General features: G+C 40.8%; 1 protein-coding gene across 1 annotated transcript in view; it reads right to left on the bottom strand.

The window, feature by feature from the left end:
• Positions 1-1403: 1403 nt before the first annotated feature.
• The window catches only part of kcnh7 (potassium voltage-gated channel subfamily H member 7), a 33661-nt gene continuing 19044 nt past the window's right edge, over positions 1404-16020 (bottom strand). Inside the window, exons 6-16 of the mRNA XM_076108016.1 lie at positions 14695-15120; positions 12010-12409; positions 11441-11640; positions 11266-11268; positions 9466-9718; positions 6771-6976; positions 6476-6563; positions 6154-6315; positions 4936-5092; positions 2751-2931; positions 1404-2232 (exon numbers count right to left, since the gene is read on the bottom strand). Coding sequence (XP_075964131.1) covers positions 1948-2232; positions 2751-2931; positions 4936-5092; positions 6154-6315; positions 6476-6563; positions 6771-6976; positions 9466-9718; positions 11266-11268; positions 11441-11640; positions 12010-12409; positions 14695-15120 — 2361 coding nt within the window. The 3' untranslated portion in view covers positions 1404-1947. The remainder of the gene's footprint in view (positions 2233-2750; positions 2932-4935; positions 5093-6153; positions 6316-6475; positions 6564-6770; positions 6977-9465; positions 9719-11265; positions 11269-11440; positions 11641-12009; positions 12410-14694; positions 15121-16020) is intronic.

The following is a 16020-nucleotide window of genomic DNA, read 5'->3' as shown; positions in this document are numbered from 1 at the left end:
CTACCTGGACAAGCATGTATGGTGCGTTCTGTTGGCTTAATGTCGTGCAGTCGGTACACGTCAGTGTTGCACAGTAATAATGCACATTGTTTTAAGAAGAAAATGACAGTATACTTGATACTGTGCTATATATTGCAGTGAAATTTTCCACAACCCCTGAGTCACACTTCAGAGAAGACGGGCATACAACTAAGGAAAAGAAAACTGTTCTCACACCTTTGTAATAATGCTGTATTGTTCTAATAGCTGCAGAAAACCGTATACAGGCCCTCTAAGTGGTAGAGGTTTTAACACACACAGGCTTTATACTCAAACAGGCTCTAACAGGACTTTCCAGGTTCCTCAGTGACTGTTAAGGGTGTTCATGTGGCCACTATCCCAGCAGAGGAAATTCACCGTATGTGTTCTGACCTATGGCCTTGTCAGCGCCTCAGAGTCAGGTGCCAGGCCAACACTTCAGCTGGAGGAAGAATGGCTATGTCACCATTTTCCTGTTGTGACAAAGTCCCCTTCTCGTGCTTTACGTAATCATGCAGTACATGTATGATGGCAATGAGGACACAAAAGTAGTGCAGGGCCAAAGATTTGGCTCACATTCCTTGCTTCCAAGTCTCAGGTTGGACTTGAAAACTGTTTGGACGACCTGGTGACAGAGGTGGGCCACCTCTCGCCAACAACTACAAATTTAAGTCGAGGTCTCCATCTCTACTTCCTTTATTTACACTAACTGGAGTACAGGAAGCTTAGCAATCAATTGCATTTCCCTGTCTCATAGGGCCACTTTGGCAGTGAGTGGTAAAGTAGCTGCTCTCCGTTGACACTCAGCTTATCGGGAGATAATCTTTCCCTCTTCTGACTACAGAAACGAAAGGGTGGGAAAAGGCCTGAAAAGGTTGTTGGCAAATACTTGTCCAAATAAATTATTGCTGTTAACTATGCAGAAGGCATCAACTAATTCCATCAGTCGATGGACAAAAACTCTCCTGGTAGTGTTTGTCCTGGAACCCCAGATCTCTGCTCAATACAGTTGGGTGATCTGGGTGTTTGGCTTTTTACTGCCCCCCTCCCTTGCTTTTACTTGTAAGGAAGGATTGGTGGCTGACATTTGTCACCTTGTTTGTCAGGTGACTTACTTTTGTCTTTTTCTTGGCCTACGCTTTCTGTGTGGTGCTGCTGTCACCCACACCTGCTCTGCAGGACCAGGAAGGACTTTGAGTGTTTTTTGAGTGTCTCTACCAGTTTTTGGTCTCTCTCTGAGTGTTGTCAATCATGTTCAGCTCCTACAGGAATTCATATCTGGGGATGACGAGGAGCAGTTGGCTTGACATCTCTATCTCTCTTTCTGGGGTCCACGAATCAAGTGAAAACCCGATTTGATACAGTACATGTGGTGTTCGCTATGGCTGACTCACTTGCCCACTCAGTCTAGCCCAGTGTGACCAATTGTGTGTTGGGACATAACATGTTGAGTCACGAGCAGTGGTACAGAGTCCATTAGAGCCCATTAGAGAACAAAGCTGGTTGAAAAAGAAAGTCGATTAGGTGTTGTAGTGCTAGTTCTATCACAACCAGGTGGAGTTCTGCTTTAACCAGCATTCCTGCCGATTACGTTGAACTTAGTTAGGAAGCTGGCGACTTAGTTAATGGGGAAGTTCTGTCCTTCTAGAGTCCATCAGAGAGCTTCTGTGTTAATATAACTACTGTTACAATATGTAACCATTGTTATTACACTGATAACTGCAGTAAACAGTTGAACACACTGTTAACTGCAGCAACAGTATTTCATCCACATGCATAATGAAAAAAACAAACATCTTACTACTATTACCAAGCCAATGCAAATGAACAATACAGATGTCTGTGCCAGCATGCCAATAAAAAGCCGCTACTTAAAAAGTAATTACGGCAATCCAACCCAGATATTAGAACACCGTGCTGCTGGAAGGTTTATGGCCCTGGGAACTCTGAGTCTGAGACAGGTTTATTGAGTCCAGTGGTGTTCAGGTTGGAGTCAGAAGGGGCTGGGGAGGAAGAGGAGGAGGTGGAAGAGGTTTCAGTTGGAAGAAGGATCAGTGCAGACTGTTGATGCCCTGTGATCTGTTGTTGCGGCTCTGTGTGTCTTTGTACAAGCAACGCTGTAAGGCTGCCCTCGATGGGGGCATTCACGTTGGCCAAGCTCGACAGAGAGTCTTTGGATTCCTGAATGGTCCTCTCCAGTTTGTGGTTGGGGCCCTAAGAAGAAAAGTGGCAGAATATAAAATAAAAAAATTGTCATTTATCATTTTGATGGTAATTGTGAAGTTATAAATTCCAGAAAAAAGGCAATTATTGATGGATAAAAAAAAAAAAACTAAATAAAAACTACTGTATTTAAAATTTAGCCTGTATTGACTCCCATATGGGTAAGGCTTATGTCATCCAGACAATTGAGATGGTGTCAGACAGTGGCTCAGATTTGTTCCTCTGATTGTTCAGACTTTCTGGCCGACACTGTGGCATACCTACCAATCATTCAAAACAGGTTGCAGCTAAGCAATAAGAAACAGTGGGAGCTTGTCAGATTATACAGACTGCCTCATCGTCTCCTTCAACACCACTGATGACTTGGTGAGAATGTGATTGGTGATTGTAAAAGCCAGCTGATGCATTGCTTCCCTGCTCTGCCAGAAAAAAATGCAATGCTTCATGAACATATGTGCAAAAATACCTTATTGTGTGGGGAAAAAAATTGTCTCTACCTCTTTCCTTACTTGAGTTCCTGTATGGCTGAAAAAATGGCTTGCAGTCAGTGCAACCGGCTGAACCTTTACAGCAGGTCTGTGATAGTCTGGACTGGCAGTCACAGTGCTGTAGGCTGGAGGTCCCAGCGTTGGTTGTCTTTGCAGCAGCTGCAGGATGGTCTGAATATCTGTCATCAGCTGAGACTCCAGCCTCAAAAAGAGCAGAAAAAAGAAAGATGATCACAGTGGAGATGAAGTCTGATCATGCAATGGCTGAAAACGAATCCAGCTGTACTTCCCTGCATACACTACATTGAGCTTCTGCTCCACAGTGGACAAATGAAGAGATGATAAAGGAGTGGAAACACGTTCTGCCAGAATAGTAAACGGAAGACACTGCTCATGCTAGGTGTGATAATGAGCTCTCTGTGGGAGGTGTGAATTCAGCGTTTACTGTGGAAATGACTATACCACACACATTTGGTAAATCTAATTATGAGTAGATTTCATCCAAGCTCTATATTTAGAGCGTCAGGCAAAACTGGGTAATGCTAAATAACCTTATATAATAATTAATAATAATAATAATAATTAATAATAATAATTCAAATTTACATGGGCAATGTCATGTCTTAAGTCTCTATTGTGTCTCTGTGCTGCCCTATTGTAACAAGGCAGCATTTGTTTATAGGTTATGACTGATGAGGGATAAAGCAGCCACACTGTGCTACAACAACATTTTTTTCCTGTCATATCCTTTCAGACCAGTCAAAGCCACAAAAGCACAAAATGACAGAAAAGTGCTGCTCCTCCTGCAGCTAGTTAGCATTGGTGGGAAAAAAAACAAGGTCAGGTAGAGTGCATTGGATAAAATGTATGTTTTTTCAGCGAAATAAAATGAGCCAGCCCGGTATTTCCCGCACCCTGATGCCGTTTCTTGTTCTCTGTCATTATTCCAGCTAAAAATACCACCTGCTGTTCATTTGTGTGTCTATTTCAGGTGGCCTGCAGACTGCAGGTGTGTTGTTAAAACTATGGCCAGTGTAGTTCTCCGCTACAGAAAATAATGACACTAAAATGCAATGTATTCACTCTGGAAAGGTAGCTTGCATGCTCATCTATTGTTTAAATTACAGGGAGTTTAGCTCGAGAGTGGCTTTTGTTTCACACATACTCTGTTCTCAGTCATCAGTTTTAGATTCTGAGTACTACAAACTCTGCAAAATGTTGTAACCAACCATTCTCAAGTTTAATTAGTTCCGGTTCTGCAGCGGTACTGTACATTATCCTGCTTCCAGTAAATCCAGCCTCCCACTCTGAGTCCGACAACGGCTCCTGCCAGCTAGTTGTCTTCGTCCACCCACTCATGCACATTGCAATTGAACTACACGTCGCCAGTGGTTGAAGAGTGTGGCTTACTTTTTGCAGTGTAGGAGGTGACAACTTTAAAATATAAGGCACACTATTATCATGAAGTCACTAACTGAAAATTGAATGGCAGGATAATTGATAAGAATAACCATGAATTGTATTATTTCTTCAAAATATGAACAATTAGAATTATCGCATTCTTGTTGTATTTCTCTGCCAACCAGTTAACTTGCAGTTTACATCTATGTCTGTCCAAACTGTCCTCACTTCATTGTGTGAAATTGTCATAATTAGCACATTCATTCTTGAGTTATGGCCAAAAACGTGTTTTGTGAAGTCACAGTTACCTTCGTTCATCAAATTTGGAACAGTTTACCCTCAAGTCTAAGTGGACGTTGGTGCAAAATTATTATTAATTAATTCATAATTAATTAATGATTATTGTGAATGCTCTGTTTAATAAATGTAAATGAATAATGTCTTGTTAGGGATGACAGTTTTAACAGCTAGCACCTACGTGATGTCCTATGTGCTCCAGGCACTGTGGATATTTGATGCTTTGAGTGACTTTTTCTCTCCTGCTGACCCACCAAAAAAGCTTTCCTCTCTGTTTTCCAGCGTCTCCTGATCTACAAATTAAGCACTGGGTAAATCTATGATAAAGAAAAAAAGTAAAGCACTTTCTGTGCTGGTGACAAAAAGAAACCATTTAGACCATAAAAGAAAAAAATCATACACTGGTTTATAAACTGGTAAAGTTTACATTCTGGTGTAATTCACCGTTTATTTGTTCATGTGTTACACGAGGATCAACACCCTATATGCTGACTTTGAAAATGTGTACCTGTTTAAGTGGTCTTGAAGCTGACCTAAGCGCTGTTCCACCTCTCCATACGTGATCTCGCTGGTAGAATTATCGTCCTCTCTCAGGTCCTGGAACTGTGCTGACTCATCCAGGTAGTCCGTAGGCTTCTTACAGGCCCATTTATCACAGCACAGATCTGGAGAGCCAAACCAACACACATGCTTTACATCCCCACATGTGGGTCAGAACAATGTCATTACTAAACAAACCCCCCCCCCCCCCCACTAAATTAGAACGTAATTAATCTCTACATGAGAGCTACGGGTAGGTTTTTTGTTGTAATCCATCAAACTCGTGAACTGGGAGAATCAACGCAATGTTTTCCAGTAGCAAACCAACCCTGTTGTTATCTCTGCCGGGCACCTGTTAGTATTCAGCTTGCTGTCCAATGATACAGTATGTGTTCAGCCTCTTTTGTGATTTCAAACACACACGTTCTGTGATTACACTATCTGCTGCAGCAGTCTGTGCAGGTGGCTGGACCCTTGTAGGATGCTGTGTGTGCCCTGACCATGGATGGCACTTACCATTGCCCCTATGCAGCCTTATGTTCTGTATCCGTCTAACAGTAGAGATTAACAATATCTTCAGTCTGTCACTCAGTTTTCTGTTCTCAGTCAGTCTTATCAGTGGGATGTGCTTTGCCCATACAAACTCCTGCAATTTCTATATCAGGTTTGTCAGTTACTGTAAAGTATTTTATATATCTGCGGCAGACTCCTTGGAGAAAAGAAAGAAGACTGTACATTTGTAATTTCCTCTTTCTGTATTCTGTATTTCTGTTTCATTCGTGCGAGTGAGGTTGCAACTTAATATCAAGCATACTGGTTTACTAAACGACATGTATCATTATTGCAAATGGTCTTTAAAGCCCTATAAAGCTGTAAACATTGGGCACCTGAAGCTCCCACAACAAAGTGTTTTGGTGTAAGACAAGCCTTTAAAATGATGGATATATCACTCAAACTAGCCTTGGAAGCCTCGGAAGATCTCAGCCACCTCAACACATTTGCTCCAACCATTTCATGAGAGTTTCTATTACAGCAACAAGGACATAATCCCACACTGGCTTCCCATCGTCATGCCTTTCGCCCTACACCACCCAGGAACCCCTAGCAACACTTCTCCACGAGTACTTGTCAAAACAGTAAAGTTTACATTAATAAAATACTCATCAGTAAAACAAAAATGTATTACCTTCAAAGGATGGTCTTCTCTCCACGTTTTCTCTGACAACGAGATTTGATTCCAGGACTGGGGCGTTGGGTGGAGAGGTACAAAGGACTTCTGAACTCCTCTTTAGGCACGAGTTGGACTCCCTCTCCCTACTCAAGTCTTCAACCACTTCCCTGCTTTCCCCTGTAGAACGGCAATCAACAGGAGTCAGTGGAATAGCACTGCTCTGTATTCCATGTGGAGTAGATGCTCCTAGGGAGCTCCACTCAGTTAACAATAACAAAGAACACATTTGCAACCACAAGGGGCTGTACTGGAGATGTGCATATTAGTTTCCACTTACCTTTAGATACATCCGGTGTGAAGGAGATCCTTCTTTTAATGCTCTTACTGCCCTCGCCATCTGAATCACCGCAATGGGAGCTTGAGGGCTGCAACAATGTGAGTATTAGAATCTATTAATTAATACAATTAGTTGACAACATTGATAGATTTTGAATTGTTGCAAGATAAATAAAATCCAAAATTATAATATAAATATCATACTTTTAAGAATATTTGTGAAGATCCATATTCATGACAATGTGAATAGCATCAATTGAACGTGGCTCCCTGAACAACAATGCAATATCATCTACCTTTGGAGACTCGTCTCTGAGGTTGAAGGTAAGCTCAAGGTTGTTGAAGAAATAGTCGGCAAACTCTGGGTACATGTCGATCACCTCTAGCAGATCTTCTCTCTGAATGGTGCTCAGGTCACAGTAACTCAGAGCTCGCACATCAGCATTGGACTTCCCAGGCTTGGCCAACAGACAGATCATTTCTCCAAAGATGTCATTTTTTCCTGGTATCAACACACACAGAGACAATAAATCTTCTCCAAAGGTTTACTGGGATAGGGAACATGTCAGTGTAACCTGCTTTTATATCTACAGGTAGCAATATAGAGAATAACTTGTGTCTTGTTTTCTTTAGGGATGTATCTCGCTATTCCCAAGGTTCTCACTAAAGGGCACAGACGTGTTTGTTTTTGTGGATAATAAAAATCAAACGGTCTTCCCTCTCTGTATAGATGTTCTCCCAGGGCTGTGCATCAGTTGTCTTTCTATCTTTGATCCATTATTTATGCTCAAAGCAACTTTGATGTGGAGGGAGAGGAGGTTTTGACTGGGATTGACACACTTGTGTACTTCAAAGGAAGAATGTGTGCCGATAACGGCAATCACATAATGAAGCCAATTCTTAAGCAAACTTCTAGGAAGTCAAGTAGTGTACCACCGGAGTTTCTCCTGCTTAAATAAGGGTCAATTTAGCAAAGGACGACAGGTCCGGTTTAAAGCCCATGATGAAAAATGCCTTTGTTGGTGCCGGGGTTCACTATATGCCAACACTGTAAGCAGGGATTCAGCAGAATGAGATATGATACGTTGGCTGCCAGTGTGCCTATCACAGCACGCACCAAACACCTTTCTGCCACAGAGCACAGCCTCACACAGAGTGGTTTATCTCTCCCCCACATGCAGCTCTCAGCACAAAGATTTAATTCATCAGTGCCTGGATGGAGGTGTAAGAGACTAATTCCTCACCTGAGGAACAATGCTGTCAGCCTTGTTGGACTCATTACTAGAGGAAAATGCTTTAGGGCCATCGGCTGACCACTACCTTGTTAGGAGCAGTTTGGAGCAAAATTATGCTGATGGAGCATTATGTTTGTATCAATTATAAAGGGGCCGATCTACGAGATCAGTGACTTTACCAGTGTTTTTGTTAATTATGGATTTTGTGTGATGCAGCAGTTTTTGCTAAGCTTAAACCCCATTCTGTCAGTTGCAGATTTGGAAAGCATTCATCTCATCGCAAGTTTAATCCAGGCTTGGCGTGCAGCACCTGGTTGTGGTTCACCCATGAAGTAAAAGATAAATACTCATCATTCTAATAAGAGTAGTGTATATTCAGTACCACTACATTGCTTGGGAAATTGTATTTCACATTTAAAGCTGGCAAATATTTTAGTCAATTTAGTCTGCCCTTTTTTTACAATCACCATTTTGCAGATTTAGATCATTTCCCTGTGCTGTCAAAAAAGTGGCAGCTAATTCACCATGTTCTTTGAAATCGCCAAACAACCTTTCATGGAGCAACTTAATAGAAATGTCAAACTCACAAACCTGTCACATGAACAGCCTTATTGCCCAGAGAACAGACAGGCACACCTTGCCCTTCTTGTCAAAACGTGTGAACACAATGTGGTTCAGCTGCTGCAATAACCTGAAAGCGATTCAGTTGACGGTGTAAGATACAAGATACGGAATATCTAGATTGCCTCTCAACAGCTCTCAACATGGCGATGCCTATGCCGGCTGCTCGTAGCTAGCGGTGCTAACAGGGAAAAAACAGTAGAAACTATGGCAAACGTGCTGATAGAGCGAAGCAAGGAGAACCACGACTAACAACACCCATAGAGGGAGAGTGACTTCATTCTCTGCTCAGGTAGATATTACTCCACCACACAGCTCACAGTTGTGTGCTGCTAATGCTCAGAATGTCGTATATTGCTCCTTTGATTCTTTGATGTGCACACAAGTCATACAAGTCATGCTGCGCCTCCTTTAACTGTGTTGAACTAGCGTGTGTCCATTAGGAAACTGCACTGTATATTCTTTCCTCAACTTATGACCGCAGCATCTCTATATATCTGAAAATATCAAGCATCCTGGGCGGAGTAGGATGTTAGCTCAATCAATAATTCAAATGTTTCAATCAATCAGAATAAACTACATAATTAATACCCTTCACAAAAAGCCAAAGATTGAAGCTAACTTTGAATACCTTTCATACAAAATGTAAACACAGATATTTTAATTCAACAAAATGTCAAAAACAACCATAGTATATATTCTACCTAAATTGTAAAATATTGATAGCACTAACTAAATTTACTTATGCAAACTCACACAACTAGCACTGAGGTCAGAATAATATAATTTTTGAACTCCCATTTCCTCTTTCAAGCTCAGACAAAAGCAGAGGAATAAGGGTTTTTGTCTCTGTCTCAACAGGTTTGATGCTGCCACTCAACACACAATCAGCTGGCAGATCTTCAATACAACAGGGAGGTGACTTTTGCAGTTATTCACTAGAGAGTGTCACTAGATTCCTGATGCTGATGATGGAAACTGGCAAAAGGTCAAAGAAAAACAATCTTAGCTCAAAGGAGATGAATAAATCCACTAATAACTTATTCAGCTTTCATAGGAAGGCCATAACAATATCTTATTAATTTAGTGTTGCCCATTATCATACTTCACATAAGCAACAAGGCATTGTATTTACCCAGGATGGCTACCACAATGTCATCTTTCAGGATCTCAATAGATCCGCGGGACAGAAAGTAGAGAGAGGTGAGCACATCACCACTGTGGACCAGAGTGTCTCCAGGAGGGGCATGAGTGGTTTTGAAGTGCATGGCCAAGGCCCTCAGGCAGCCTTTGGAGGCTCCTTGGAACGCTTTGCAGTCTTCAAGAAGACTCTTGTTGAGGTGAAGGCAGATATCTGCCTGCAGGCACTCAGGAAAACCTTTTAAGACCTGTGATGCAGAGAAAATTGGTGAGTCAAAATGCACAAAATATTGAGTTTGATAATCTCAAAGAGATTGTTCTGCGAGCCAGTGGGAAGCTGTGAGCAGCAAATGTGTTAAGATGAATGTACTTTTACTAAGATAAGTTGTAATTTAGCTTGACAATAGCACAGAGATAAGGACATATGAGGGAAACAAATGTGGAGAGTTATAGACCCATTAAACAGTCATACAGAGTATTGGAAGACCAAGCTCAAATGTAATAGGACACTATAGTGTTTCTTAATCAAGACGCATTCATATTAATTATATCAAGATGTAACAATTTCTGATTTCATACCAAATGTCATATGTAAAAATAACCAAAAAGCCCCACACTGCCTACTCAGTTTTGTCTTTGTCTCTTTCTTTTCTGGTAACACATCATATTAGGGAAAAATGTATTGTGTGATATAATGCGAGCAACAAAGAAGCGACTATTTTTATACCCTCAATTCAATTATAGAAGCCATGAATTAAACAGACTTTTGATGTATGCATCCACCTTAAAGGAAATAATTGACTGCATAACATTATTCATTTTACAGAACTTGTTAAAGTAGAAAAACAGACTTCTCTGACCAGTAACCACATTTAATAATCACAACTTTTATGCTTTATCCCACTATATGCTATGTATTATATATTATATGATGGATGAGGAGCCAATATATGGGATTGTAAAGCCTTAATTAGTAAGTAGGCACTTAATCTTGGGATATTGCCTTAAATACCTAAACTTATATTTCTTGAATCGATCGACTATATCTACTTGAACATTAAAAGTAATAAAAAAGCAAAACATTAACACATGCATTGTTGAGGAATATAGTACCGTATTTTCCGCACTATAAAGCGCACCGGATTATAAGGCGCACCTTCAATGAATGGCCTATTTTAGAACTGTTTTTATATATAGGGCGCATCGGATTATAAGTCGCATAGAATAGAATAGCGTCGTAAGCGTGTCTCTTGAAAGGTGCCATTTTGGGGTCTTTATACACACAAGTGGTGTTGGACTAGGAGTAAGCACAGTACCGGTGTTTACCGCGGTGCGGCTTTGTAGTTTACCAGTCGTACTGAAACATTTTGACAGAGCGCCGTGTACAACCAGTATGGATCAACCAATTAACCAATTGATCCATATATAAGGCGCTCCGGATTACAAGGCGCACTGTCGTTTTTTGAGAAAATGAAAGGCTTTTAAGTGCGCCTTATAGTGCGGAAAATACGGTAGTTGCCTGCAAAAGTTACTGATACGGTTATTGCAATTACAATTTCAGATGGAATTAAAACAAGACAAAATGCCATTTCAGTGCATGCTACTCCCCTCGCATAATTCGCTCTAAAATATGATTAATTTGCTTTAGGATATGAAATATACTATAATAATTGGATGATTTCACACAAATCATGCATACTGCAAGTGATGGCATTTCTTATATTGACACTGTCTGGATAATGGGGTTGTTATTTTAAACAGTGACATGAAAATGACAAGAAATAAAAACATGTACCTCCTGCTCTTACCAATGTAGGGATGTTAATCCAAATGAAAAGCAGACAAGAGAAAGAACGCTCTTTTAGAATCTTGCATATTCAGCATTTATAATATCATTAAGATCAGTTAATTTTGCTGGGCGTGCTATCCAGTTAAAATAACAGTTAGATGTGGTGATCCCTTTTACTTACCGTGTTCATATCAATGCCGTTGGTGTAGGCCCAGGAGTGTTGGAAGTACTCTTCCAGCCGCTGCCTCAGTGGGTTGGGGATCTGATGGAAGCGAATGAACTCCCTGACCCGTAACATTTGAGCATGATATCGGGCCGTACTCGAGTATAACCTCTGGATAATGGCAGAGACATTTCCAAAAATACTGGCATACATGAGGGCTGAAATACAAACAATGATCAATAAAAGAGGTAAGTTAGATACCTGTTGTCTAGTCAAGCCAAATCAAGTCATATCATAGTAATATCATAAATCACTAATTTGCCTGTCTGCTGCACAAAATCCGTGCAGCATACAATCATCTGTGCTTAGACCCTCGATTCTGATAAAGAAAAACTATAACTGGGAAACAGGTGAAACCTCAGGAAGGACAACAAAGGAGGGATCCTTCTCCCAGGATGGACATACATGCAATAGATCTAATCAAAATGAAGTTCATGACTTTAGTCCACTTCAAGTGCTGCGCCAGATAAAAGCAGAATAAAGTTATGCTGAAATAAAATTTAAAAAAAAGACCAAAACATACTCACAGCCAATCAACATGACACAGATGGAAAAGATCTTCTCTGAGTTGGTGTTTGGGGAAACATTTCCAAAGCCCACGCTGGTCAGACTGCTGAAGGTGAAGTAAAGTGCTGTGACATACTTGTCCTTGATAGAGGGACCAGAGTTCGGGTCGCTGTAGTTGTATCTCTTTCCTATAGACACGCCCAGATTGTCTAGCCAGCCAATCTTGTGCTCCAAGTAGGGCTTCTCCACGTTGCCAATGGCGTACCATATACAGGCTAGCCAATGGGCAATGAGGGCGAAGATGCACATGAGCAGCATGAGGACTGCCGCACCGTACTCAGAGTAGCGGTCCAGCTTCCTCGCTACACGCACCAAACGCAGGAGCCTAGCTGTCTTCAGCAGGCCAATCAGAGTGGTGGTCTAAACAAAAAGTACAGCAGGGCATTTTATTAGTAATAGCAGTAGTAGTTTGAATGTTAATATGTCAAACTAACTGAACAAAAGTTCTGTATTATAATACAGTATTATAATAATACTGTATTGTAAAACATTATTATTATAATAAATGTATCTGGTTTCAATATGGGACATTTCATTTGTCATGCAATTATCAAGAAACAACCTTATTTGCTGCATATCTACCACAGGCACATCTTCTGACATGCTCTGTCAACAACAAATCTAAAGCAGTGATAAATCCAGAGGGTCACGTCACAAACTGAGGTAATGAGTTTCTGTAACAAGGAAAAAAGACAAAGACTCCCTTGTGGCAACTCCCCACAGCTCTTTGGCGAAAGGCAAATGAACACAGATGCTAAGATACCAGCAGCACACAGATAAATCCTCATTTATTCAACACCGAACGGGCAGTAACACTCTCTCAGCGGCTCCCTGGGAGTTTGTTGGTGCTTCTGTGTCATCAAGAAAGGTTTAAGCAGCACTAACTACCATTCCCATTGGAACGGTCATTTATCTACCTGACAATTAGTGAATGTCTAATGTCTGCACACTCTCCTTTTTAACCACTATAGCATCGCCTTCAATCTTGATTTTCTTAAAAAATAAAAAACATTTTTTTTAAAAGCTGACATTTTTCTCATTCCGTTTCTTTTCCTGAATGAAGTTAAAGTTGTTTAACGATAGCTCCACTACTTTTGAATCTTACTTGCACTTCCACAACTGTTTCTATCTGGGTTAACAGTATACAAAGTCAGTTGTTCTTTCAAAACCTGTCTTCAAATGTTCGTTTAAAAATGAGCCAACAACCATTCTCTTTGTTGTGCTTTAAATTATATCTCTCTATTGGTTATAATGGTGCCATACGCAGGGATTTTTATTCTGTTTTCTTTGGTAGTTGCTTCATGACTAAAATTCATTTTAAAAGCCTTTAAAATCACGCATTGGTTGAGCCAACAGGCAAAGTGCACTCGACAATCAAATAGCAGTTCAATTAAGTCTAAAATGTATCTGAACAAGCAATTTCATACTGAAACACAGCTGCACAGCACTACAACCCTCCCTCCCCTCTTCTCTCCCCGTTCCTCTCTAATGGGTACAAGATTTAGGAGGTTCAAGTTGGGACAAAGCACTCAACTTCTTTCCGACCACATTCACAGTGAAACAGCTTGAAATAAATCTTTTTTTTTTTTTTAATTTCTATTATAATCATTATCATTATTAACAAAACACTACATGGTGTCAATTTTGCATAATTCCTCTCACAGTATGTTCAATCTTGTGGGAAGACAAATATATTCTCTGCTCCAATCAAAAGGTTCACTTTAGCGCTTGTAGGTTAAAACCGTCTCGTTAAGCTGCTAAATTAAACGAGCTTTGTGAAAACCATCTGCCACTGTCTCAGCTTCTTATTTTTTGAATGAGAATGCCGTTGAGTGGGACGTTGCATGTTCAGTCTGAAAATGATGAAGACCCCGCTGGTTAGCTGCAACTGCAAGCAATGTATCGGCATGTTATCACAGTGACATGCTATTTATTATTATTCATTATAATGTTATCGTTTGCATTGATTTCCCAGACGCAAAAGATTATATGTTTTACTTGCAACTTTTTGAGAAGATTTGCCAGAACTGTTTTGTGATTTCTTTGTTACAGTACACTGTCTTGTGGGGGAAACAAACGTCCATTTTCTTTCTGTTTTGTTGTGATTCACTGAACTGACTCAGTAGCAGCCGCCCTGGCTGAAAAGATGATTATGGTTTGTAATCAGGAGCTTTTCTGGTGTAATGGAGTGCCTACAAAGCACGGTAAAGCACTGAAGTAGATCTAGAGCCTGAGGGGACATATCCTACCAACAAACAAGCCAGCAGGCCTGGCAGCCAGCCTACCAATGGCCATCTCACATCTGCACGTAAGCTGTGCACACAGCCCTGTTGGCCTGCTCCTCTCATAAATGCATCATTGATTGCCATTTGGTAAGCTATTAATCCGTGTAAATGGATTCTAGAATGAGGACCATTCAAAAAAAAAAAAAAAAGAGAAAAAAGTATGAAAAAAACATGCAATTTAAAGTAATCCTTTCAAAGCCGAGGCAGAAAGATTCAGGCTTTAATAGTGGCCCAGGGGCACAAGTCTGGACTTAGTAAATGGATAACAGGGCAAGCATGGCCGGGTTGATGTGCAGCAAAGCTCCCAGAGGGAGAAAAAAAAAAACCAGGTAAGAAATATATGCTTTAGAGATAACATACCTCATCTGATCCTGAGCCAAAGATAAGAAGGTCAAAGGGGATTGCCGCCACCATGTCTATAAGGAACCAGCCTTTAAAGTAATGGATTGCTATCTTAGCTGGATCGCTGACGACCTCCTCGTTCACGTTTACGTAAGTGGTCCTGAAGTTGATGAGGATGTCGATGATGAACATGATGTCCACCATTAAATCCACTACATTAAGAGGGCTGCAGGAGTATCCACATTGCCGCCTCTTCTGTTCCTCTGTGTCATTGAGAAGAAAAGCAGCAGAGTAGGGAGTGAGGATTGCTGTGTAGATGACCAGCAGCAGGATCAGCCAGTCCCACACAGCTTTGAAGGGGCTGTAGTGAAGGATGGTGAACTTGTCAATGCGGGCTGTCTGGAGTTTGTACTCTGGTAGGACATCAGCTCCGAGTGACAGGACCTGCGGGAGTGGTAAGAGAGGGTCAGGACAGTAAGGGAAACCACCTGATTACGCCACTCCAACTTTACATGTCACTTATTAAATGTATTGTGGATGAACATCTTAATTGAACAGGATCACTGAAAAATGTATTTTCTGTCACCTGTCTAAATTGATGTTGATGGTGTTTTTCTTTGCTGATAATCCTTCTGATAATTGAATTAAAGACACCTTCATACTTAATTCTTATGATCCTAATTGCTGAAGCCCACCAGGTAATTTAGCCAGCTCAAAGCCTTCAAGAAAACTCATTCAACAGCAACTGTGACACACAAAGGTAAGTGCTCTGCAGTCAAACAGTATTAGGTAAAGGCAGCCACTCCAGGATGACAAGTAGATAGCCTATGTCCCAACTCCATAAATAATTTGACTGCCACTTACTTCTTCCACATTCTTGGGAAACAGTTTAAGTACTTTACTGTCTGAATGATAAATTGGAGAAGAGCTGTATAAACTGTGCTGATATATATTTTTATACATATATTTTGGTCAACAAAAATCACTTATTTCCCCATGTGAATGAACTCTGACTGGAGGATAAATTATTCAGTGTGCTCAGGAAGGCCAAGCTGTCCCCTGTTTTTGGCTTAATAAGCAGTGGCAGACAAAGAGAGAGGACAGAAAATAGTGCAGGAGTTAGGATGAGGGCGGCGGGTCCCTCTATTAATTTCAGCACATTCCCCTATCCTCAACACATGAATTATGGATTTTCCCATGCTAGCAGTCAGGAAATAGATGCAGTGTTCACGTCTCAGCGGTGTTTCAAAACTCCAAACTAATGTCAGCAGGGAGGGAGAGTGTTTTACTCTCATCCTACCAACATAATAAACATACAAGGACTATCGATTGGGGGCCCACATT

The sequence above is a fragment of the Anarhichas minor genome, unplaced genomic scaffold (assembly GCF_050575085.1).
Source record: "Anarhichas minor isolate MPS153535 unplaced genomic scaffold, ASM5057508v1 ptg000004l, whole genome shotgun sequence".
In the NCBI taxonomy this organism is placed as follows: Eukaryota; Metazoa; Chordata; class Actinopteri; order Perciformes; family Anarhichadidae; genus Anarhichas; species Anarhichas minor.
Note: the sequence above shows the minus strand (reverse complement) of the source record. Positions and strands in the feature narration are given on the sequence as shown.